This window comes from Dermacentor silvarum, chromosome 10, assembly GCF_013339745.2.
Source record: "Dermacentor silvarum isolate Dsil-2018 chromosome 10, BIME_Dsil_1.4, whole genome shotgun sequence".
Classification (NCBI taxonomy): Eukaryota; Metazoa; Arthropoda; class Arachnida; order Ixodida; family Ixodidae; genus Dermacentor; species Dermacentor silvarum.
In genome coordinates this window covers 51,140,690-51,166,520 of record NC_051163.1, presented here as the reverse complement: position 1 = coordinate 51,166,520, position 25,831 = coordinate 51,140,690, and the positions used below count along the sequence as shown (strand labels likewise).

The window sequence follows — 25,831 nt, the reverse complement described above, 5'->3', positions numbered from 1 at the left end:
AGAGTGCACACTCGAAGAAAACCCCGTCTGTGCCAAAACTAGAAAGAAATCACCGCTTCTTTTTAACTCATTCATTTCAAGAAAAACTTCGTTAAGTTGGGTTTGGTGGCCATTGGTTTCGTTAATTCGGTTTGATGACAACATTGAACCCTACAAGTACCTGCCAGGGAATGGGAATTTCTTCGTTAGATCAGGAACTTCGTGAAATCGGGTTTCGTTAGATAGAGTTTTAACTGTAGCTATATATATATTTGTGTGAATAAAACCTCTTTCTTTTATTTAGATTATGCGACTTGCCACTGATTGCTGAAACAACTGTCATGGTCCAACAGCAATGGAAAGATTGGGCACAAATATGTCTGCGAGCTGTTCATCCTATCCATTTTTGTCAGCTCCCTCTTACTGCGTGCGATCAGTGTGACATACACTGTTGGGCCTTCATCAGCCCTGCTGTGCCGACACCATTGCACCGAGCTGCCATTTTTAGCAATCTTTCACCTCTCGATAAGTTCACTTAAAGGAAGGGATTAGACTGAAGTTCACACCTTATATTCATACTCGGTTATGAATATAGAAAAAGGTGCAGAAATTTTACCTGCAAAAAGGTAGCGAGGTCAGCCTGAGCTTATACGCTTGCTACACCTGCTACACTCAGCTGGGGAAGGGAAATAAATGCAGCAAGAAAGGGATGGAGGATAATGATGACGATTACACTGCTAGAATGCTGGTGGCTAGAACAGCAGCAAACTCAAGTTACAGTCTTGAGTCCAGTTCTGTGTCGTGCAGTTGTGCGACTGTACTGTCAGTGTAGCACATCTCGAGATCAAGGACCCCGAGTAAAAAGTCCTACTTTACACTGGAAATTGACAAATAATAAAAATGCTCGCCTTATGTTCTTTCAAGTTCAGTATTTGGCAACATCTAGAATCAAGCTTTCTTTGCTAGATCTAGAACTTCATTCTTTGCTGTGCTTTCTAAAGCATTTCGAGCACCTGCTGGTCTGAAAATTCAGATTATCGTCCTCATCTTAGAGGGAACGTACCATACTCATTTCTCGAAATTTCTTGACAGTAAAACAGAATATGGCTTTTATGAAACTAAGAGATTTGTAGTGTCTCTGTCTTGCAAGGCCCAACACCAAAGCTACAATTACAGTCAAACCTCGATACAACGAAATTGTACTTTCAGTGAAAAACTTCGTTATATCGAGAATTTCGTTATATCAAGGTTTCGTTAATTCAGTATAACTAAGATGAGGAAATAAAAATAATTCCTTACATCGCGAATTTCGTTAAATCGAGGTGCATTATATTGAGGTTTGATTGTGCTACTCTTCTTGGGATCTTATTGCATACATGTCCAGCACTCTACAAGACATCTAAACAAGCTTTCACGACAGTGTGCTTAAGCAACTGCTCCTGCTGCTACATATGTAACCACTACTCCTAGCTTACACTGTGCGATTAAAGCGTGTATGTAGAAAAATCATGTACACAACAGCAGACAATATACAAAATGGATGATTGCAAGAAAACCCAAACCAAATTAATTTTGAACAAATTTATTCTCTCAGCAAAAGCCAGATTGTAAACACATTCACGAATCAAAGAAAAATCACCGTCATTCCACTGAAAAAGTTTCATATCCATTGCTATAATTCCGTATGCTTTACGTTTTATTCACACAGAAGTGTCCATTCTGTGTAAATAATACAGAAAATATGCGCAGTCATGAGAATGCATATAAATGTTTTCAGTTGGAATGTTTACAGAAACCAATTATGGCAACTAATCGTAAACAATTTTTAAGCTATCAACATCAAACTGCCTTTCGATCCAACGCAGAAATTTGACTTGCGGATAAACCGGAAGTAATGTACTGAACTTTTCATTCAACCCTTCCTAATGACATTGCATTTAATATGGCACAGATGTGAACACGTGAGCAGAAATTCATGTTCTCCATGAATCCAATTACAAACACTTTCTTTTTCTGAACCGGTGGCAGTGGCTTCTGTATTCAAACTGATATCGAATAGTGATGCAGTAGGATGCACAAAATGATGGCACTTTTAACATCGTTTAATATGAGCCCTTTAGTTCACAACACAAATAAATATTAATCATAAGTAGCACATAGAAAGCTAGTACACAATAAAACACCCCTTCTTCATGACTACAATTGTAGACCACTCCTAATTATAATCATTAATAAGGCAGTCTTGTAGATATCTCACTATGTATACTCTGCCGCTATGTAAGATGGATAGTATGTACTTCCTCGTCAGTTCACCCCAAAAGGCAGTGTCAGCTTGAGATGGAAATAAAATTGAAAAATTTGCTTCACTTATAGTGATAAAGCATTACATATCATTAAGTCAAACACCGCTTTCATGAAGGTAAGCTTCACTTATAAGGTACTGCAATAACCAACAGCATATTTACATGCTATGTCATGCTGGAATTCTTTTTAAGTAGCCTAAGCATTTTCAAGCATTGCCTGTTGCATGGAACAGTTTGTTCCAAACAATATAACACCCATTCCAAGGCACAGCTGCATTTATAAAACTTTTCTATACATTTTACTTCTGCACAAATTGAAAATTCTGCAAATTTTTATTTAGTGATGGCAGGTTCTTACTCAAGTACAGGATGTAGCTTTTCGGAAATGCAGCGTTAGATGTGCATGTTAAGCTCTGGCAAAAAATGTGCGTTGTTTTAACCCCTTCCTGTGTTTCTTTTTTTCATTTTTTTTTACAAATGCAAACATATTTTTTTACAATTTGAATCTTGGTAAAAATACGTAATTGTAAAGAACCATTAATGCAATGTACTGCCAGAATATTGAGGCCACAAATCTCTTGCACGAGTGAAGATAATACCAGCCAGAAAATGTCTCTCTCCCTTTTTTTTTTTGCGTTTCAAAACCTGGTAAAATCGAAACCATTACGAAGCAGCATATCCAAATCACTAAATATATATATATATATATAGTATTGGTGCCGAGGCCTCTTCAGCGAACATAGCCTATACGCATTCTTGCTAAATTTTCCGTTTTCACCAAGCTGCTTGCCATGTTCTTCCTCTGCTCTTTAGCCCAGCAGAAGAAAAAAAAAATCCGCATATTATTGCTAGAACTTGAATGGCACGAAGCCATAGACTTCATTCTATGAATGTCAAATGTGTGAGTCATACTCATGGGAAATACCATACTGGGTAACGAAAACATGATGAAACCACATGAAGCAAAAAACAACCAGATCCTACTATTATTCCGTTCCAATTTTCCTTCAGCGCAATACGGTGCCGTCACCTGTTATCAAGGCGTCAAACCGATAGGGCAGGCCCTATACGTTCGAAGACGTAAAAGAGTGGGCATAACCGTCAAGGACGATCTGACCTTGCACAAAAAAGAAGTTATGCATAAGATTGCACAAACAAAGCAAGCACAACCAAGACACGGAAGGGGTTAATGCGGCCGACGCGTGTTGGAATAAATAGTGGCAGTAAAGGCGGGGATATGCAAATTGTGCCCTCAGTTGGCAGGGCATGAGTTGGGGAGCACGTTATGCAGGGAAGCCATGTCGATCCAGTCGATGCGCTTGTCGTTGATGGCCAGGTTACGGAGACAGCCAACAAAGTTGTCTCGGCCAAACAGGGCGCCATTGCTGCTGTGCTCTGTCGAAGAAAAAAAAAAGATGAGACATATTTCTTTAAAATTGGAATAGACAGAGCACGCACTCATGCCCCCACTACAGTGGAATCTCGTTGATACGATCTTCAAAGGAACCGGAAAATAAAATGTATCATCCGAAAATCGTATTATCCGAAATACACTGCTCCTGTACGACATTGGCTGGGAAATAAACAAGAAACATATTATCCCAAAAAACGTATTCTGCAGAATCATATCAACGAGATTCCACTGTATTATGATGGCTACGTCTGTCTACGATCTTTATATAAACTAGAACGCTGAACTAGAATGAGTCACACATTTGCTTGGATATCTTTACCTGTTGGTAAGGATTCTACTAGTTCTTGCTTGGTATATATATATATATATATATATATATATAATATGTAACAACTCATGGATCATTTCTTGTGAACTAGGAAGAAATTGTGAACTGCAGCCCTCTACAGCCTTGAAGAACCAAGACTCACTGTCACATTAAAATGGTAACAAGGGCTAAAGGCCCTTCAAGCCACCTCTCTGCATTTTTTTCTTAGCCTCCTTTTATGTAGTACATGGAAAATAAAGAAGAAAGCAAGAAAACAATAAAGAAAGCATATTTGTAGACTTGTAACGTGGCCTCTTCCCCACAACATCTCCCCGGAAAACATCATGCCGCATGACACAACCATTCATGGCATGCACAACATGTCTTTCAGGACACAAAGCTCTCCCAGGCTAAGCATTTGTCGTTCAAAAATTCAGGGATGCAACAGCCGTTCTGAGTTGGTGAGAAAATCTGTAAACCCCATTTAGAATATTAAACACTTGAGAAATTAAAAGAATGTGGCAGAGTAAAAGAGCCATGCAAATCGAATTAAATGACAAACATTAGTTTCAGAATGCACAATATAGTAGTCGACTTCCGTTGATTCAAGCCTGACGGGACCAACGAAATTGGTCGAATTATTCAGTGAGTTGAATTATACAAGAGGTAGAAAAAACAACAGAACACTGCCTGATAGATTTGGCAATGTTCCTCCGATTCTAACACACCCCGAAATAGAAAGCGCACCCATTTTGCATGGGTTAGAAGTAAACAACTAACGCAAAAGTGATATTAGAGGTCCTAAACAAAAGCAGAAACCGAATTCACACACAATTTTCAGCAACAAAAACATATGCCTCCAATTCTGGCAAAAAAAAAGAAAGACGAAACTAGCAACATTTACCTTCACAGAATGACACTTTATTTTGCTTTATTGGTGTTTATAAAGAACCACATGTTGTCCTCGGTAAGATCCATAGTGCATTTGATAATCTGCATTTATCAAATGACTCTGCAGCAATCACAAACGGGATGATGCCTAGACTAACCACTTTGCTAGTTCATTGTGTGACGGTTGTGATTCTCCAGACTGACAAGAACATGTGACAGGCTTGTTCCTACTAACTTAAAATGTAAAATAACTCATCGTTTGAATGCGTGTGTGTAATAAGACTGAAAGTGGTGCGTCATTGTCCTGTTATGCATGAACTCGCCCTGTCACCATCCATGGTCGCCATCTTGCAGTGACAATGGCGATGACGTTGGCCTGATAGTAGGCGGTTGCGAACACCGCGAACGCGGTTTTGGTTTCGCATCAGATTGCACCGCCCAAGCAATTTCCAGACATATCTTCTTGGAAAAAAAAATAAAGTGCCCATTAGAATCAGTATTAATTCACTGTAATAATTCACTGCGAGCTACTATTCTCCAGAGGCAGTCCAAAAATAAGCATTTTTGATGGGAGATGATGTGTGTTCAACGCATTCACTGTGCCCAATGCACCGCCGAGACGAACTCTGCTGCTACTGGAGTCACCACTGAGGTCACCATTGGGGTCGGGGACATGCATGATGACCAGCCAGGTTCAAATTATCTGGCGAAAGCTCATTTCAGGGTCGAAGTAACGAAAGTTTGGTCTTGTAAAAATGTATGTATGGGTGCCAGCTGGGTCCTTTGGTTTTGATCGAATTAAAGGAAAAACCAAGTTATCCGGGGTCAAATTAATGGAAGTCTACTGTATACAGTGCATTCCACTTATAACGATATAGAGAAGAATGAGAAATCCAATCGTTATAACCGATCATCGCTATATCTGGACTGCCAGAAAAAAAAATGACGAATATACCTTTACAGTCCCAAAACCGAAACTGCCACTTGCGATAAAAAATTCTATGTTGTAGAAAGTAGGCCGTGAAAAATAAAACATTTATTTTATCCCTCTAAATAGCGTCTCAATCGTTAGGCACGTGGAAATAGAAATCTGCACTTGCTTTCACGGAAGTTTCGGATTCACGACTGCCGTGTGCATTGCGTCCATCTGCTGCGCGAACACTGGCGGCTATAATTTAGCATGCATGAATTCAATGAGCGACTCGATCGACGACGTTGTACTTTGGTTAAACTTCAGGGTCGATGTCAAAGACAGGCCATTTTCAATCTTGTCGTCACTGCTACTGCTGTCGTCGCCTCCGTCGCACAACGCTGCCGTCTGTCATGGCAACGATCGCCCTGTCGGACATCTCTTCGCAGAACGAGGCAGCACTATCTGCACTCAGAAGCTCCTCCATCGAAGCACCACCTGTTAAATCATCAGTAGCGACGTGCTCCCAGAGTTCGATAATAGAGTTTTAGATTAAGGGGACGCAAGCATTGGGGCCCCCTAATCTAAAGCTCTCTAATGTCAGCGGCTTCCACCATGTTAGTTTCACTCATGGGGGTTTCGTCCTGGAGCACAAAGCCCGCCTTTTCGTTTGATCGGCATGGCCACTGGTTCTATCCTTCATGATCCTGGCACTCCCGGTTTTCATAATCGTCTCAAGGGGCGCACCTCCCGCTGCTTATGCGGCGCAATTCCGTGCTCGTTGAGAGAGAGCGCAGCAGGGAGTGCAGGCCCCCCTCGCTTATCGCTTTCTTCTGCCCCCTCCTCGCGCAACCGCCAGTGACGCGGGTGCAAAGCAGCTGGCGCCATCTTGTGCATGCTGCGCCAACTTCCGATGCTCGCCGTGGCTTTCGCAATCGGTGCGCAGGCGGGATGCGCTGCACGGTAATGGCGGCAGACACGAACTCGCGTAGGCAAACTTTTCGCCCCGTCTCGGTTAAGGGCAACGTAGGAATGCAATTTTCACGATTATTCCACATGAAAAACACCACCCAGAAGCAAAATTTCAATCGTTATATCCGATATGCGGTGAATAACATATCGTTATATATGTTTTTTTTTCTCATAGCCCTAATGCATAAGTTGATACTCTTAGCTTGACTCATCGTTATAACCGATATATCGTTATATGTGGTATCGTTATATGTGGACTGCACTGTATTCTGAATACTTGAGCTTACTGCTACGGGTTGTACAGAATATTTGAGCTTACTGCTACAGGTTTTGTATGCAACTACATAACTTCTAAAATCCCGAGTGAGGCCCGCTTTATAGCACCAACAAGTGACTCGTCTGTTCTCAGAGTTCTTGGATCGTACCAGTTGTGAAGCTCAGAATAGGCCCCATGTTTCATAATCGGGACATGCTGGTAGGCCAGAAGCATGGGAGTCTGTTGATAATCCATCACTTGAGAGCAAAACAAAGGAAACTAGAAACTACTGTACACGCAAACTTGAGCTATTGATCACCGTAAAGAGGAAGAATGGAGTTTTAGAAATGTGTAGTAAGCAAAACTGTATAAAGAAGCTTTTCAACCGAGGCCTTTCTTTCCATATTTTTTCCAACTGAGCCTGCCCTATTGAGCCACTTCTTTTTTGCTGATGATAAGCAATTAAGGCAATGACGCACTAAATGGAAGTTTTCCGTTTCCTTCGCAGGTGGCACATCAGCCCACTAAACCCCACAGATTGGGCACCGAGAGACAACCCTTTCAAGCGCAGTTTCAAAACTGGTGCAATCGAAAAACTCGGGTCGGCTTTTAGCTTACCTGGCAGGCCACCAATGTAGAGAGGACTCTCGGTGTGCGGTTCTGAAGGAGTGGCCGGCGCCAGACCGTACGCAACTTGATGCCGGTCGATGCGCAGCGAGATCTCATTGCGTGAGAAATGCGCACGTAGCAAGTGCCACTGTCCGTCGCACATGGCGAAGCGCGAGCCGAACATCTTGCGGGCACGGAAGGGGCCAGTGCCATTCTGGCCCAAGTCCACGGACACGATTACTTCACCGTCGTGAAGCTCCATGGCCAGCGAAGGGGCCCCTGCAATGTATAAAGATCAGTGTGGTGTGAGCAAGTGTTGCTTTTTTTTTTCTTCAACGAAGTGCCACAAGAAAAAAAGATACGAAGAAGTAAATGAGAACCATGCAGCAATGCTTGATGGTGCAGATAACAGTGCAAGAAGATCTGTGCAATGTTAAAGTAAATTGCACAATTGTGGTCGTATCTGCTATTGGCTGGAGATTCGAAGGTTTGTAGATGTTGAATGAGTAGATGATTAATGCACATAGGTCAAAGACATACAAAGCAAAGTAGAAGGAAGTACTTTATACATGACAAAACTGGTTTACACGGAGAGGACAAAAAGTTAGTTATAATCTTCCACAAATGAATTTCACCACTGTCAACCACAAGTGGATATTTAATGTCTTTGTCCATCATCCAAGAGCTGTGCTAAGCCTGGTACGTCAGGCTTAGCTTTTCTAAGCGCCTGTAGTCTGATGTTGCATGTTCCAGAAGAGCATTGTACACGGACACAATATTAACATGTGCCTCCACGCTTTCAGTTTCAGGAGAAACGACGGATCCATAGTGGCAGGTTTTGCGACTTCTTCACTCACCATCTGGATTCTCGGCCAAGCTCATCAGGACACCATTCAGCCTCCATGTCCGGAATTCTAGTTGCACTTCCAGCTTATTGTCCACGTTGAACTGCTCGTCTGCAACAGAGAAGTGTAGAAATGAATGCAACATTGCCGAAACACTCTTTGGGACAAACAAGAGGGGAACGTGAAAATTTTGTCTCATTAGAAGTTCATCTTAACTGACATTCACTGAATCGGCATAAACTGAACGAAGTATTAGAGAAAAACGCTCATTTATTTCTAAAGCCACATCTGTTTCTCCTGTCGCATCAGTCTGCTTCTGGTAAAGCGAATATAATAGTGTACTACTCAGAAAAGTTAATAACTTCAAGCCTCAATCTTCTTGTGAACTTCCTTTCGTCTTGTTCGTTTTTCACATAAGAGAGGCACAGAAGCTTGTAAGACTTCAATAATGACTGTATTATAAAACAAAAATTGTGTACAAATTTAGTGCAACTGACTCATTCAATTTGTTTTGTATTGAGTATCAGTGCAGTCGGCATAATAACTAGAGCCCTAAGGAACATACACTATGTACAAATTTATTCCAACAGACTCAATCTGGCCTGTACATATTAGCACATTAGCATACACCAGCCGCCAAGTGGCAGACTTTACAAATGTCATGTATGGGCCAAGGAGAGACAGCTCAAACGAAAAGCACCCATAACATGAATAGTGCATCACGCAAATCTCTAAAACGAGAGATGCCCAAATGCAGAATCTGCAGTGCATTCTGTGAAGCCAGTAATGAACCCCCGTATTTATGATGTTGGAGTACTAATCTCAGTGTATCTGAAAAAGGTAACGAGAACAAGACCCAACTCTGACCTCGCTAACTCACACAAGTGACACTCTTGCTCCTCATAGAGGTCTCTGGGTGCAAAAATAAGAGTAAAGCCATTGCCTAGTATACATACAACTAGGAATAGAAAACTGACCTAACAGAAAGGACAATAAAGATAAACAACACTGAGCTTCTAACTTTTTGTGGTGGCCACAAAGTTTGGTGCAAAAATTACTAGAGGGAACCATGGCATTGCGACTGCTCCGCTACCATGGAAATTATGGTTAGTCCATGGATTTCTCAAACCTTTGGGCTTGTGGTTGCAAACATTCTCGTGAGGCTATTTATTACACTTTATCTTTCTAAATTTCCAAGCACTCATAGTTCTCTAAATGAAGCAAAGCAATTAGTCTCTTCCCACATGAGTATTCATTGCAGATTTTTTTTTTTTTATTTTGTGGGTACCGAGGCACACCTCGTCATCTTTGTGAGGGTGTTCGCCTATTCTATCATCCCTACGCCTCTCCCTTTTCTCCCGCAACGATTACCGGGGGCGGGTTTTTCCCACAAATTAGTTTTCGGCAGTGGCGCTCAGTGCCATAACTACACGGCCAAGAAGTACCGAAAACAGTGTATAACCAAGTATCCTATGCAGATTGCTTTTTGGCAAAGTATTTTCCGACATACCATAAACAGCATATGCATCTCCCTGGAAGAATGCTCCAGGCTCTATGTTGGCAAAGCACTGTCCGACGCCATGAGACTCTCCGCTGGCCAAGTCCACATATCTGTTGTTGACATTGAAGTTCCGGATGCAACCCTTGAAGCTCTCCTTTACCTGCAAGCACGCATTAATTTGTTGTACTCGGCTTATATCCATGTCAAGCAGCCATAAAAATGAAATGAACTGCTTAATGCTTCAAAGACATATGCCATTTGCACGATGTTGGTACAATGAACATGGATATAATGAATTATCGGGTATAACGAAATAAATAAAGCGTTGCTCACCCATATCAGCAAGTAGTATATTATATGCTTACAACGAATATAAAATGTAACGAACATATTTTCATGTCTTAGGTGACTTTGTTAAATGAGGTTTGACTTATTGCCAATGAAAACTACCTGCCAAATTTAGCCTATCTGCTAAATTTGCTGGTATTTGATAATACTGTCTGTATGCCCACTTGTTCAACAAATTTGAGCTTCGTTAAGTAAGATAATGTAAGTTCATACCTGCCAACTTGAGAACATTAATACCTGTACGATAACACGACAGTACGGGTGAAGAACAGCATGCTTTCTTTATAAGTTTTCCCTAGGGTATGTACCTTTTGTGGGCTACACACGCACTTTGTTAACGATCGTTTACCTTTAGGAACCAACACACGAGCAGCAGCAAACTTATAACATCAGATATTAACAAGTAACACATTGTTTTTAGATCAGTTACTTTTTTCAGTGATTTTTCTGTTGCCGGTCTCGCCTGCTTAATGAACTTTTCTGAATAAGCTAGCTCAAATCAAGTACCATCTGGCTTATGTGGCGCCTTGAGCTGCCACAAGAGGGCAGAGAAGGTGACGTCATAATTTCTTTCTAGCATGCATTTTTTGCAATCTTGCACTGCCTCCATCTTTCAACAAATTGTCACAAACAAAAAGGTGAAAGCCCAAGTTCCGATGCATTAAAGATGGACATATGACGTACACATCCCCCTTAATCCACTTAGTCTACTTCACCAAGTCATCTCTCTTAATTCGCTTACTAACCCCTCTTAATTCGCTTAGTCATCCCCCTTAATTCACTTAGTGGACTTCGCTTAGTCATCCCTCCTAATTCCAAAGATTGAGGGTTCGACTCCCACCCAAGGTCGTGGGTTTGAGTGCCTTAATTAACTGTGCTTTAATTATCTTCACCTTCATTAACACCAAAGGTCATGGGTTCGACTCCCATCAAAGGTCTCGGGTTCGTAGCCTTTTCGTACCTTTCGTGTCGTCAATGCATTTTCGCTCAAGGTCAACCGACTGATGAGACATATAAGGCTTTCACCTCAGTAAAGGTAGCTGCGTTGTGACTGTCTTGAGACAGTATGTCAGAACATGAGCAAGGCATCCGCCACACTCACGAGATCTTCAGGGACGGAGAGGCGTGGCGCAATGCCGCCGACGTATAGCGGGCTGCGGAAGGGCATTCGCTTGTGCACCTGCAACTTCAATGCCGCCTTGTCGTCCACGGACAGTGCCAGTCGGGAGCCCTCCTTCGAAAGGCCAACCTGTCAGAGCAATGTGCACGTGAGTTTTCTGGTTTAGGTACCAAAACCTGTAACATAACCTGTATGCAAAGTCAATATTGGACCGGCTACTAGCTATTAAGCTATCGGTCGAAACAGTGTTTTGCGCATTCATTTCGGGTCTTTAATAAAGTGTTTCCTCCTCAAAAAAAAAAAAAAATCCGCCTCCATTCCGCCCTGTGAAAGTGGATGAATAGTGAAGCTGGTGCGTACGTTAGACAAGTACCACCACCCTAACTGACGTTAGACGACGTGACACAAGCACCACCACCACAAGCGACGTACGCATGTGTGCGTAAGTGCAACGTGCATCCTCATTCTTCTAGGCCTTCCGCCAAGTGCAGTTGCCTTACTGAACCAAATTACTGTTTAAAAGTAAATTGCGTCAGAAAATGCTTAAAGTATGACTTACACACAAGCTGCAGACGTGATAGCTTTGGATTGTTATTCGAAATATACGAGAAAACATAAATCTGTTGTGCGGAAACTGAAAGATAAAGCCCTTTTCCAGGTGCCGTTCGAGGTCTGTCCGAGTCGCCGTGACCGCTAGGTGGTGGTACCGTTAACACAGCATATATGCTCACTTTGGTACGCCCTCCGCCTAGCACAAGTGCATTATTGAACTAACTGAATTTCTCATATGTGTCAGAAAGTTCGTAAAGTACGACTTACACACAACCTACAGACATGATAGGCATTATTAGTTTCATTTCACAAGGCTCTTTGACGAGTGTTTCATGACTGTAAGTAAATAATAATTAGTAATGAGGTATGTTTGAATCATGATTACTAAAGGTCGCACTACAATGCTTTCCTGAGTAGTAAACTCTAAAGAAAATTGGCATGACAGTGCAAATATTACCACGCACCCTTGACTCAATCAGCATTGGGCATGATGTGACCTGCTTGTATCATTCTGTGCTGTGAATGGGATACCGAAAACGTGCACAAACTTAGGCTGATGTTATACATATACGTCAGCCAAATGATGACTAACTGGTCATCCATATTAAACCACGAGTGTCAAATTACACTCTTTCAGGACAGAACATTACACAAATTTGCATGCCCAAATCCCACATTTCTCTAGATTAGTATGAGCATTCCAAATTAAACATCACAGCCCGAACCTGATGCCTCAGTCATGTGAGCAAGGAGCCGCATTCCACTACTGGTCCGATCAAAACACAGGTTCAAAGACTGGCTCAAAACTAGGTTCAAAAACCCGCTCAAAGACTGGCTAATCAAAGCACACATGTCATTCTGCTATAAATACCGTTGCACACCTTGTGAGACCAGATATTCTCATCTTGAATACCATTTGGCATTCGTTTGTTTGGTCACCATGCCATCGGCGCCGGAATTATCTGAACTTGCAGTAGTAACAAGACGATTCTTCCTACATTGTTCGATTACATCGTTCTGATGTCTCTTTCATTAAAGTCTTGCCTCCACAATTTGTGCTGAATCTTTCCAGTTATAAGATTAATGATTTGTTGCCAGACTTACGTGATGCCACTCGCCGTCATTAAGGCCACCATGGCTGTGGAGCTTCTTTGGCATCCTCTCCATCCTCTCTGTGATTTCGAGCAAGACTCGGCCTCCAGACAGGACAAGAGCAAACTGCCGATTCTGGGAACCGGCTTGGGCAAGCAGCAGCACTCCGTTGGGGTAGTATGTCCGCAGCTCCAGGCTCACGTTAAAGCTGCACCGTGGCAGCGAAAGCACAGTTTTTGAAAAAAGGCAATTGCAGACTGAAAGTTAATTGTCTCTCAAAACAACAAAATAACAGATACAATCTACTGCCTGCAGTTTATCAAATTTTGATAAGAAACAAAAGAGCAATAATGAAAGCTGCAACGTGATATTGCCAATGTTGAAGCTTCCCTCGGCCTGCAGGTATACGCCACAAAATTCATGCACAAATTGAACATAGTCGTAGGAAGAACGTCACTCACAAATGTGAAAGAAAAGAATAGGGGAAATTAATAAATGACAAAAGCTTCTGAACATTTTTCACTAAGATAAGCATCACTATAGCCATGTGCGGGAACTCGACATCTATGCGTTAACCTCTAAGTTGTGTCTTTCTTTGTCGAAGATTGTATGATGCTTTGTCACTACACCTAAACATCATTCGTGATTTGACACTGTGCTTCCTTATGCATTGCACATGCACACTAATATTTTATCTACAGGAGATAGTATTTCTCATCTCTCACATGCCTGAAGAAGTTAGTATTAAAGTGTAAAGAGCCGCACACATTTACTCTTTTTTTTTTTTACAATGTACTGTAACTGACTGAAATGTTCATGAGAACATGAGGGTGCAAGATTGGCATGTAGCAATAGCAGTGAAATATAGACAGATGCGGTTTGCAAAAGCACTGGCATGTCAAGTGGTTCGCATCATGGTAAAATTTAAATGTGAACGAATTGTTCCACAGTTTATTTCACTCCACATCACTCAGACTCACCACCTAGCTATAAGATAACATCCCGTGAGATAAAACCACTACACTGCAATACACAAGGCCCAAGCCAACTGTGTTACTATGTTTCATTCCAAGTGGTAAGCTGCAACAATGATAAATGAAACCAAAGATAACAAATTCCAGAAACTGATTAGTGATTAGTGAACTCAATCGTTGCTGATAGCAATCTGGAATGCCTTACTTTTTACTGCACTAGAAAGAAACCCCAAATCTGCACTGGGTAGCGCTCTTTGATGAATGTAGTGTTTTGTGGCGCAAGGGCCAAGTATGGCCAAAAAGCTGTTCTTTGTACAGCACATGTGTGCGAACACCCTAATCACCCCCCCCCTTGCTTGAATTGCCCCATTTAGACAATTGTCAGGCTCTTGACCACTTAATTCATGTCAGGCATGTCCCCCCAAGATCTGCGCATAAGGATCACATTGTTTTCCAACACTTGTACTGCTCATGTGTTCGAAATCTATGCACTTAGAGTGCACACAGAATGCACTTGGAGCACTTAAATGCACTTACAATGCACTTAAAGTAATGGCAGAATAATCACAGATTGAAGAATGACGCACTGCACTGTGCGTCGTTCTGCACGGCCCAGACCATCTCCTCCGTGGCAGACGAGCGATGGAGCGAACAGACACATGAAGTAATTAACAGACACTTTCGGCTCACAAGTACCGTTCACAGCAAAACAACAGGTTCTCACTTGTTTCTGAACTCGATGGCATCGTACAACATCACGTGGCTGTTGAGAGTGTCCCCAAACTTGACGGCCTTGTCGTGCAAGTCGTGTGGTGGTTGGTCCGAGCACTGGTCGAGCTCCTGCTCCGTGAGGACGGCCATTCGGTCATGCTCGGGTGGCATGGGACGCGGGCGCTTCAGCAGCCGTCCGATGCCGGCATCTTCGTGTGACACCGGGAAGTTGAAGCCCAGGAGGCTATGCAAGAAGCATCAGTGCATTCAGTTAACCATGAACTGCATGCTCTTTTTTTAAACTCATAATTTCTGGACAAAGATAGCACCTCATGCTTTACTAAAGAACTGTGTATAAAAAATTAAGATTACTTTTGTTCAATGCACAGCATTCGTTTACCTTGGCCAACTCTAAACCTTGTGAAATCATCCGTGAGTAGGCTTCCCGACACACCTAAAATGCAAGGCAGTGCACACGCAAGGTGCATACGAAACAACAAAGCAAGCTCTGCGAACGCTTGACTTCGTTAGGTCGCGCCACTAACGAGAGGTTAGAAGGAGGCACAGAGAGAAAATGCATAGAACAAACAGCTTACTGGAACTTGTTAAAGTGTAGTATTTTTAAGAGTCCTGACCGATTTCCAAAGTCTCTGGCTATGGCTGCTGTGACCTACATCAGGTCACATTATACAGCTGCAGCGTTTCATATTTTTCATTTTTTCAGAACTCAGTAGGCAAGTGCTGCCCCACATTATATCCATGGTTGCGGTATATATTCGTGTATTCATGTATTCGGTATATATGTGTATGTAGCAAGAAGCCTGCATAGGGGTAGTTGCTTTCATACAGAGATGGATTGTGCAGCTTGTAAATTAACATGCAAACAAAATAAACACTGCAGCATAAACAAGAGCACATTCACTATGCACAAGTTAACAGGAGAACATGCACTAACCTCATCCAAATACTGTGCATAATGTTCAGCTTTGTACTAGTAAACAGGAGCCAACATTCGCTCCTTCTTCAGAAAGTTATCATGTTTACAAACCTGCATGCATTTTGACTTGGAAGTACACCTAATAGGGAAAGAAATGATGGCTTTAACAAGTACAGAGTCAAGCTATGAAACAGTTCTGCAGAGAGGGTGCATAAGCTCATATATGAATAAAACAATGAAACCTTAACAACCACATGTGAAATAGTGTGTCTCACAGAACGCAAATTCTCCTATTTCATTCATGAACATTGAGATACCAGACTGATGCTTTAGCTCACACATTGCTCATGAACTCATGAACAAAAATGTCAGAAGGAAAAACTGAAACATTAGCAGTGAGAAAATTGAGATTAACACCCCAACATTTTTGCCGCCTGGGCTGGCTGGCGTCAGGAGGCTTGCATCATCAAGAACAACACAGCACTGGCAGCGACACTCGTTTGACGTCGAAGCCTGCCCAAACCAGACCACAGTGCCAACGCCCGAAGAGGGTAGCAATGTATGAAAGCCAAGCGACGTCGGCCATCGCCAAGTGACGCTGGTCGGCAGTGGCGTAGCCAGAAATTCCGTTCGGGGGGGGCTCAGGTTACGGCGCGGCCTCCTCCTTATAGAATTTGTTGAGGGATCAAATGCATATACAATAACTGCATTGCCAATGCCATTGTATATTACCTGCTGCACACGAATTATTGAATGCTATGCACTGTCAAGTAAAATATGTATTTTTTCATAAAAGTATATATTCGTATGTCCCAAAAATTGTGGCAGAAGTAACCGATATCAATGCGTCCGTATTTTCTTTTGTCTATTTAATAAGTAAAGAAAATATCACACGAACTTTACAACTATATCAGTTCGAAACCAGCAAAATGGTGTGTGCAGCTGATATGAAAAACGTAAAGGCCAAGAAATGAATAAGTTGAGGAGAAATATTTTGATGAATCTTTGTCATTCAAGAACCTTGTTCACATTTTTGTACATATGCAACGGCCAGGAAGAACCTCAATAACGCTGTCCTTCAGTGCAATAGATTGCGCAGGAGCAGCTGTAACCGGTCGTGTATTACAATTACACCGAGATTATACTCGCAACAGTGAGTACCAATAAAAAGTAGGAGTTCTGAAAAATATACATTAGAAATGCGAAGATAGAATAGAAAAAATAAATGCAAAGATACAACTCGCTAAGGGGCAAAAAAGAGTCGCTGGAAACAAAGTTCACTGCTTGTATACAAAAAACCTCGCAACAAGATATATAAAGATACGTATAAGTCTGCAATAAATCTACGTATTTAAGCAAACGTCACTGCATATAATGCGTCAAACAAGACAAATAAACATGTTGCGCAGTCACAGATAGCAAACTTTGCGCACAGAAAGACAGACGATCCAGGCAAGAACAAAACTATGATCGCAGAAATCGTGATATGTACTCGGGCCATGCGGCGGTTGCGACAGCGCCATATGGGTAGAGTAATAGAGGAATAATGCAGAAATCCGTTCGAAAATGTTTAATTTAAATGCCTGCACCGCGCCAACAATTATTCTGCACCCAAAATTAAAGGAGGGTATTGCTTCATTTCAAAAAAGAAATAAAAGCAGGTAGCTAAAAAGGAAAGAAAAGGACAAACGAAAGCCACAGATGATGCGGCAAGTTGAACTATCCAATATCCGAGTGTGTTTTTGGCAAACGCCGCGTGGGCCGGGGTTTCAATGATCAAGGTCAGTCAAAATTGCTTATTGATGTCCTCGTAATTTTTGTATTCGCTTGATAATTTTGATCATGATGCTAACTGCTAGAATAAACGGCTAAAATTTCTGCGGTTTTAAAAGCTAATGAACAGTCATACATTTTCATAATTAAAAGCTTATGGACCTGACGGAACATAGCTTTTTACTTGCATTGATTTTTGCTGCTTCGCTATCTACAGGACAAACTTCTCTAGGCGGGGAAGTTGAGCGAAGCGGTCAATGACTTCGGACACGTTGATGCCGACATCTCTGTGGGTGTATAGAAGCGCCAGCCTAACCATGGGTTCCACAGACATTGTAGAGCGCAAGTAGTTTTTTAGTAAACCCTAGTTCAAAAATATTCTCTCTGCGCTAGCAGTGGTCACTGGAAGGGTGACTAGAATCTGCAGTATTATTTACACATTTACATAGAACCTGCAGTGGCAATGAGAGCTGGGCATTTATTCCGGTGCTAAAACCTAAAACACTCCCTCAATGTCGTTGGCATCCTTGTTTACGTACCTTGCACAAACAGTAGGCTGTTCGATTCCAGCCATGTCCGTCGTTTCGTCAGGAAGTATGGAGAAGCAGCCTGCTTTTGCATCTATAGGCTTTCTTTGATAATTTCACCTCAAATTTCTATAATTAGGTTTTGCGGATCTGGGCCTAAATACGAGGCATTACTGGGGCAACCTTCCAAATGGTTCTTCAGATATGTATCTCCACAATCAGCTCGCATGCGAAGAAGCGCTCTGAAAATACCTGCATTTTCAGGGGGGCTATGCTTAAATCCATAGGGCCACTGCCCCTGTGGCCACGGAGAGCCAGACCTTGTAGCCCGCAAAAAAAAAAAAATTCTCAATAGTAGGCCATTTACTTTCTTCTGTTTTCCCATATTTTACTTTGCCTGCCCTGGCCCAGCTGATCGATCACATTGGGCACGCTTCCTGAAAATCTTTGGAGAAAATTATCAGCTGATAGCTGACAGTCACGGTGATATTTAGTATTTTCTTGTGTGTAGAAGATTGCGAGCGCGTGCTTCCATTTCTGGAACGGCTTGGACACGAGGGCTCCAGTGCGCGCATGTTGGCCCAAGTTTATAAGAACATTAACCCCATAAAGTTCCAGAATGGAAAATCTTTTAAAGCACGCCTTTGGTAATGTCAGTGCACCTTTCGCGTCAAAATTTTATGAGAACTTTATACCCATAAAGTTTCGTAATTTAAATCCATGCGCTCCATAGATTCTGCGGCCGCTGCGAGATGCCGCAACGTGCCCGCTCACTATCGAAAAACCCTTGAAAGTTTGTGCTCGGTTGGGGCTCCTTGCGTTACGTGACTCCAGGTGCAAGGGCATTGTCACGAAATCCAGCCCGGGTTAGCAATGTTCGTGCCGAAATGTCTTTTAGAGTGTGAAAAAGACATTGTAGACAAAATCCAGAATGATTACCTGCGTCAGTGGTAGTTTTGGTCGGCGGTGCCATGCCAGCACGAAAAAATTTTGGGGGGGGGGGGGCTGAAGCCTCATCAGCCCCCCCCCCCTCTGGCTACGCGCCTGCCGGTCGGCACCGATGCCGAAAGTCAGTCGGAAACTTGTTCCTAGTGGCTGATCTTCCCTGAACATCTTTTGCATGACAACCTACCCAAGCTCACATGCAAAACCATTCCTTTTAACATAACCTGAGGTCGAGTTAGCTGGTTGCACACAAATCATTAAAAAGGCACTGTAACATTTTATGAACATCATAAGAAAATGTTCCCAATCTGGGGACAAAAAATTGCTGTGCACATGCAAGCCAGTTCCATGCAACGGGGAACCTACAACCTTGCATAACAGATTGCTTCCTCTCTCCTGTGGTTTTCAAATTCCTGCATTTTCTTTCTTGTTTTTTTTTTTCATCTAAAGCAAAGTCAGTAGTGATGATGTTCCGTGAAGCACAACAGCCCTCAGATACTAGCCATTGCGCACAAGCCTGCATAGGCTTCCAGATTTTTCTAAGGAACAGGGAAACAGCAGTTGTTAATGTGTCGCGCCCATCCTGTCAATGCACCTTTGTTGCACTCAAGTGGCTTTGTCAGACACAAGCCTGAAAGGGTCGTCACAAGTGCACTGTGAAAAAAATATATGAAAGGAAGAGGTTATAAGCAAAGCACTGCGACCAGCATCATCCAGGCTGATAGGAACCGATGAGATGAGGGAAAACGGGGAAAATAAACATCACTCAATATATCTCCATGAATATTAGGCCTTGTTCAAAAATATATTTGAGAACATATTCCTTGAAAGGCATCGTGCTCATTCCGGCGTGTTGCTCAGTTTAAAAGAGAAAAAGGTGTTTCAGGGCCCATTCAAGAATTAGGGCACAAGAGGTGGACGGAAAGAAGGGCAGCAGACAGAAACAGCGCTTCTTTCTGTCTCGAAAACTCCAGATACTCACACATCATTGAAGACCGCATCCTTGATGGTACCCACAAAGTGGTCCCGAGTAGCCGCCTGGTCACCTATGGCGGTGCCACCTCGGACGCCCCCGAAGAAGAGGCCTCCCAGGCTAGGACCTTCAATGTCGCCCGTGCCCTTCGGCAACCGCAGGCTGTCTATTTCAGCGTCGTCCACATTCACCTGAATCCTGCGCAGACATTGGGCATTGGTTTCTTGTGCCTAGCAGCTCTGAAGGTCAGCCAACGTAATTGAGATGAACTGATGTCCCAAACCAACAAGTGCGTTATAAGAGATGTTACAGTCAAAGGCTTCAAACTAATTTTGGCCATCTGTAATTGATCAATGAGGTGCAGGAGACTCATTACACTGGTGTTTTTCCATTTAGTTCACACCATACGTAATGTAGCTGCCACTGTTGGAAATTCAACTCCATTGATCCTGCATCCAAAATCAACAACATACATAGTTGTCTAAACCAGGGATCACCGAAAACCTTGGGCTAATGCAAACCTTTTGAGTCAATTAAGAGCACCAATGCCCTCCTGTGTCCTTGGCCCCTACTTGTACATACAATAAAGCCAGCCCAGATGCACTGCCCCTCAATCTCTCCTAGCCAGTCACCACACTTTCGCTACATAGTATTGGTTTTAAGGTCTTAAGTCAAGACAGGAATCTTAAATGACACCTGAATTTCAATATGATGTACTATTTGTCAGATGACAAGATATATCACGTGTGCAAGGATCCCGCATTTGAAAAACCGAGCTCTACAAAGAGCTCCGCCTCTGTGTTGCAAACTGTTTTGAAAGAGTGAAAACACGCGACTAAGTTGTAAGTCAAAAGACATACAATGAGAGAAAATAAAGCTATAGAGGCATGTTTGTGCACCTAAGACTTATTTTGCTTTTTTGCAATGAGTCAAGTAATTTCTCCCTTGTGGCAGAAAACAGAGTGAAAGTATGTTCGAGTGCTCTTCCCATGCATATAAACACTTAAATTCCATTTCAGATATTCTTCTTTCAGCAGAAAAAAAAAAGAAAAAGAAAAACACAAGAGGCTAATGAACATCCAAGCTCAGTAAACTGTTCAGCAAGGTTTGCTATGCACAAATAAGAATAGAAACAGCTCACACATGAGTACAACAACTGTGTCTACTTTACTTTAAAGGAGTGCTGATGAAAAATGTTCCGTTTCGTTTTTGTTGCTTTCTTGAATAGCCATCAAAGCACTAATTACGCTACGGAGTCTCAATTTCTTGAGAGCACAAAAAATAATTCATTACATTACCTGTCCATGCAACCAGTTCAAAATGTGCAACAAGTGCAGCGCGGTTCCAGGTGTGAAAAAATAATGCCTATCACATCATTGAAATTCAAAACCTATTGTAGCAGTCTCATGGTACCAGAAATGACTTATGTCCACACACGCACACTATGAAAGTTCTACCACAAGCCGCAGTAGCGCACCCAGGATCTCTGCCAGGGGGGGGTTGACAGTTTGCCAATACCGTCTAAACAGCACTAATTTCGATTTCTTCTCGGGAAATTGTCAATAAAATGCGCTTTTTGCGAGTGTGCAGACGATTGCACGTCTTACATCTTAGTTGCAGTACTCAAATGCGTAAGGAAAGAAAAGGGGTTAAACAAAAGGGGGGGGGTTAAGTCGGCCTCAGGGGGGGGTTCCAACCCCCGAATCCCCCCCCGTCGGTGCGCCACTGACAAGCCGAGTAGATTCAGCACTCCACAGCACAAGAGGGGACAGTGGGTTCTCATTGGTTTTCAAGAAAAGCACACAATTGGAAGGGCTGACTTGGCAGCTCTTGGTAACAGAACTTAGACATCGTAACAAGCGCTGATGGACGGGAACACAAAGAACAGACAAGTAGAGACTTGTTACGATGTCTAAGTTCAGTTACAACCAACTAGCCCAAATTTCTGCTTTAAATAGTCTTGGTAACAGTCATTGCACAGCCTTCAACCACCGCACTAAGCTGACTAGCACACTCTTTGGTTGTTTGCGATACCACATGACCACTACGTTCACTTCCAGTGACATGAATATTATCCTTTTTCAAGTCAAAATTAGGCAGGAATTTTGAACGCGTACATAAAAGGTACGGTAATTAATTATTTGTGGTGCACTCGAGAAACTAAGGCTTTGTAGCAAAATTATGACATTGACAGCTACCTAAAAAAAAGCAAAAAAGAAAACGCAACAGAAAAATTTTGCACAAGTACTCCTTTGGGCAAACAGTCTGTGTGTGCCTTGATTGGTTATACTAAAGAATGGCTGCAGTAAGACCAACTTACTTTCGATGCCTCTTGATGACAGTAATGGTGTGGAATTTGTTGTCGTTGTAGCGCTGTTCCGAACGTGAGGCCACTTCCCCGGCACCGCCGTTGAAGCGTAGCTCAATGTGACCGTCCTTCAGAGCCACTGAATAGTAGTGCTGCAAAAAGCAAGCAGGTTTGGTTTGGTTACTGCCACTGGTGTGCTCCGAGCACCAAAAGCGGTGCAACTGTCTGTTACCACACTTTAAATTGCACGGCGAGAAAGACGGTGATGATGATGTGTGATGTTTTATGGCGCAAGGGCCAGTTATGGCCAAAGAGCGCCATGCCAGTGTTGGTGAATGTGCAGTCGAGCAATGAATTCTGAGAAGTAGATGAAACATGGCTGTAAAGGGGCCTAAAATTTCACTGTAAAGTGCGTAAAATATAGATGTACTAAAATCATGGCAATGACTAATGATGTGTACTATGAAATGAGGAATGCATTCAGAAAGAATAATTATACATTTAAAATATTTAAGATACAGTAATTGGCAAGAAGCACTACTACCTAAACAGAGCCCTTGAACCACAAGGGCCTGGAGGCATGTGCTATAAAAAACTATCACAGCAACATCCTCTGGAGAGAGGATGCGCTACGAACTTATTGGGCTAATAACATGTAGCACAACATCATTAAAAAAATCGAGGACTGCTTTGGCATTAAAAAGCGGTTCTTCACCAATAAACAGCATGGGATGCAGAGGGATATTGTAGCGGTATGCTACAGGAAAATGTTTCCTTCTCTCGGCTTCGGCTTCACGACACTCCACGAGGACATGGAGGACGGTCAGCCTCTCACCACATCTACCACAGGTTGGTGGTTCATCACCAGTGAGCAAAAAATTGTGGGTGCCGTACGTGTGTCCTATTCTGAGACGACAGAATAGGACATCAATTCGTCGTGTTTTCGTAGCTGAGGGCCAGAAACCTAACTGTGGTTTAATCATGTGAAGTTTATTATTTGTTTCAGCGTCCCACAAGCGCTGCCAGTGGCTTCGTAGCTTCTTTCGCAAGAAAGGCTTCAAGTCTGTTGCAGGAACAGCTACTGTAGGATTACTAGTGTGCAATGCAGCTGATGTGGCCATTTGATCAGCTCGCACATTACCCTCAATGCCTCTATGGCCCGGCACCCAGCATATAATGACATGCTGGTAGGATATATACGCTCTGCATAGAGTGGAATAGAGCTCAATGAGTACAGGATTTTTGTGTTTGCCGAGTGACATCAGGGCTTTCACAACGCTTAGAGAGTCTGTAAATATAACTGTTTTTTGAAGTTTTGTTTTCGTTATATGCTTCACAGTTGACAATAGTGCATAGGCCTCAGCCGTAAAGATACTTGTTTCCGGGTGGAGCACACCGGATTCCGAAAAAGATGGGCCGACGGCTGCATAATAAACCCCGGCATGTGACCTAGAAGCGTCCGTGTAAAACTCTGTACACGAGTACTTGGATTGAAGCTCTAGGAAATGCATTTTAATGTGCGCCTCTGGAGCGTCTTTCGTGACCTCTACGAACGATGTGTCGCACTCTATGATCTGCCACTGCCACGGCGGTAACAATTTAGCAGGAGCCATAGGACGATGTTCAAGCACTAGAACACCCATTTGCTCACTAAGATTCCTTACACGTAAAGAAAACGGTTTCCTCGCTGCAGGTCGGTTATGGAAGAGTGCAGCGGCGGTCATATCGTTTATGGTGGAATAAGAAGGATGTTCGTTGTTTGCTTGTACTGTCAGAAAATATACGAAACTGCTATATGAACGCTGCAGATGGAGTGACCACTGGTTCGACTCTACATAGAGACTCTGGATCGGGCTTGTTCGGAAAGCACCGGTTGCGAGGCGGATACCTAAATGGTGAACGGGGTCTAGTATTTTTAATGCACTTGGCGTTGCAGAGTTATAAACTATTGCTCCGTAATCAAGGCGCGAGCGGACAAGACTGTTGTACAAGTTTAGGAGGCATTTTCGATCACTACCCCATGTTGTGTGCGAGAGAATTTTTAAAAGGTTCATAGTCTTCAGACACTTTGTCTTCAAATATTTAAGATGGGGGATGAAGGTAAGCTTAGAGTCCAGAATTATGCCCAGGAATTTGTGTTCACTGCTCACGGATAGTTCCTCTCGATTGATCGTGAGATTTGGTACCGGTGTCACACCTCTTTTGTTTGAGAAGAGTATGCATGTACTTTTCTGTGCGTTTATTTTGAACCCATTTACATCCGCCCATTTAGACAATTTGTTTAATCCAAGCTGCACCTGTCGTTCACAGATAGCGATGTTACATGATTTGAAACCTATCTGCACATCATCGACGTACACAGAATAAAACATGCTGCGTGGAATCACTGTATGCAGGGAGTTCATTTTTACAATGAAGAGTGTGCAGCTAAGTACACCCCCTTGCGGCACGCCAGCCTCCTGGGTGAATGTTCTAGATAAAACATTGCCCACTCTTACGCGAAACGTGCGGTTAGACAAGTAGCTTTCGACTGTGTTAAACATATTTCCGCGGACCCCCATCCCAGAAAGATCTCGCAGAATTCCGAAGCGCCATGTCGTGTCGTACGCTTTCTCTAAATCTATAAATACAGAAAGTAAAAACTGTTTATGAATAAATGCATCTCTGATGTTTGCCTCGATGCGAACAAGGTGGTCTATTGTCGACCTACCTTCTCGGAAGCCACACTGGAAGGGGTCTAGTATTTTGTTATTTTCTAGGAAACTGATTAAACGCCGGTTTATCATTTTTTCATACAGCTTGCACAGGCAGCTCGTTAGAGCTATTGGCCTGTAGCTGCTGGCTAAGGACGGGTCTTTGCCTTGTTTAAGTATAGGGATGACTATGGCTTCTTTCCATGAGGACGGGATACACCCAGCCGCCCACATGGCATTAAACAGAGATAAGAGTGTTTTCAGTGTTTCAGGGTGTAGGTATCTAACCATTTCATACATGATACGATCGCCACCTGGCGCCGAGTTGTTACAACAAGCGAGAGATGCTTTAAGTTCGGCTAAGCTAAATGGTTGATTGTAAGCCTCATTTGATGAACCTTTGCGATTAAGGGGCTGCCGCTCTTCGCGTTCTTTGAACTTCAGGAAAGATTGTGTATAGTGCGATTCACTCGATACATATTCGAAGTGTTTGCCTAGACTATCCGCCTGGTCTTCCAGGCTATCACCTTGGCTATTTACTAAGGGTAGGGGATGTGACTCCCGACCTATTAATTTATTTACCCTATTCCAGACTTTCGTTTCATCTGTATACGAGTTTATGCTGGAGATGTACTTTTCCCAGCTCTCTCTTTTAGCACGTCTGCGCGTTCTCCTGCCCTGCGATTTTGCTTGTTTAAAATTAATCAAGTTTTCGGCTGTTGGGGAGTTGCGAAACAATCCCCAGGCCTTGTTTTGATTTTTACGTGCTTTTTGGCATTCCTCGTTCCACCAAGGCAGGCGACGCTTATTAGCTAGTCCATTAGTTTGTTGTATGCACCTTTCTGCAGCGTCAGTGATAAAACGTGTTATATACGCCACAGCATCGTCTAT

At 42.8% G+C, this 25,831-nt stretch overlaps 1 protein-coding gene across 1 annotated transcript in view; it reads right to left on the bottom strand.

Moving 5' to 3' along the window:
* Positions 1 to 1,547: 1,547 nt before the first annotated feature.
* The window catches only part of LOC119431528 (laminin subunit alpha-1-like), a 151,500-nt gene continuing 127,216 nt past the window's right edge, over positions 1,548 to 25,831 (bottom strand). The window contains 9 exon segments of the mRNA XM_049657901.1: positions 1,548 to 3,677; positions 7,651 to 7,920; positions 8,499 to 8,597; positions 9,997 to 10,147; positions 11,438 to 11,584; positions 13,112 to 13,307; positions 14,798 to 15,028; positions 19,949 to 20,137; positions 22,260 to 22,399. Coding sequence (XP_049513858.1) covers positions 3,535 to 3,677; positions 7,651 to 7,920; positions 8,499 to 8,597; positions 9,997 to 10,147; positions 11,438 to 11,584; positions 13,112 to 13,307; positions 14,798 to 15,028; positions 19,949 to 20,137; positions 22,260 to 22,399 — 1,566 coding nt within the window. The 3' untranslated portion in view covers positions 1,548 to 3,534.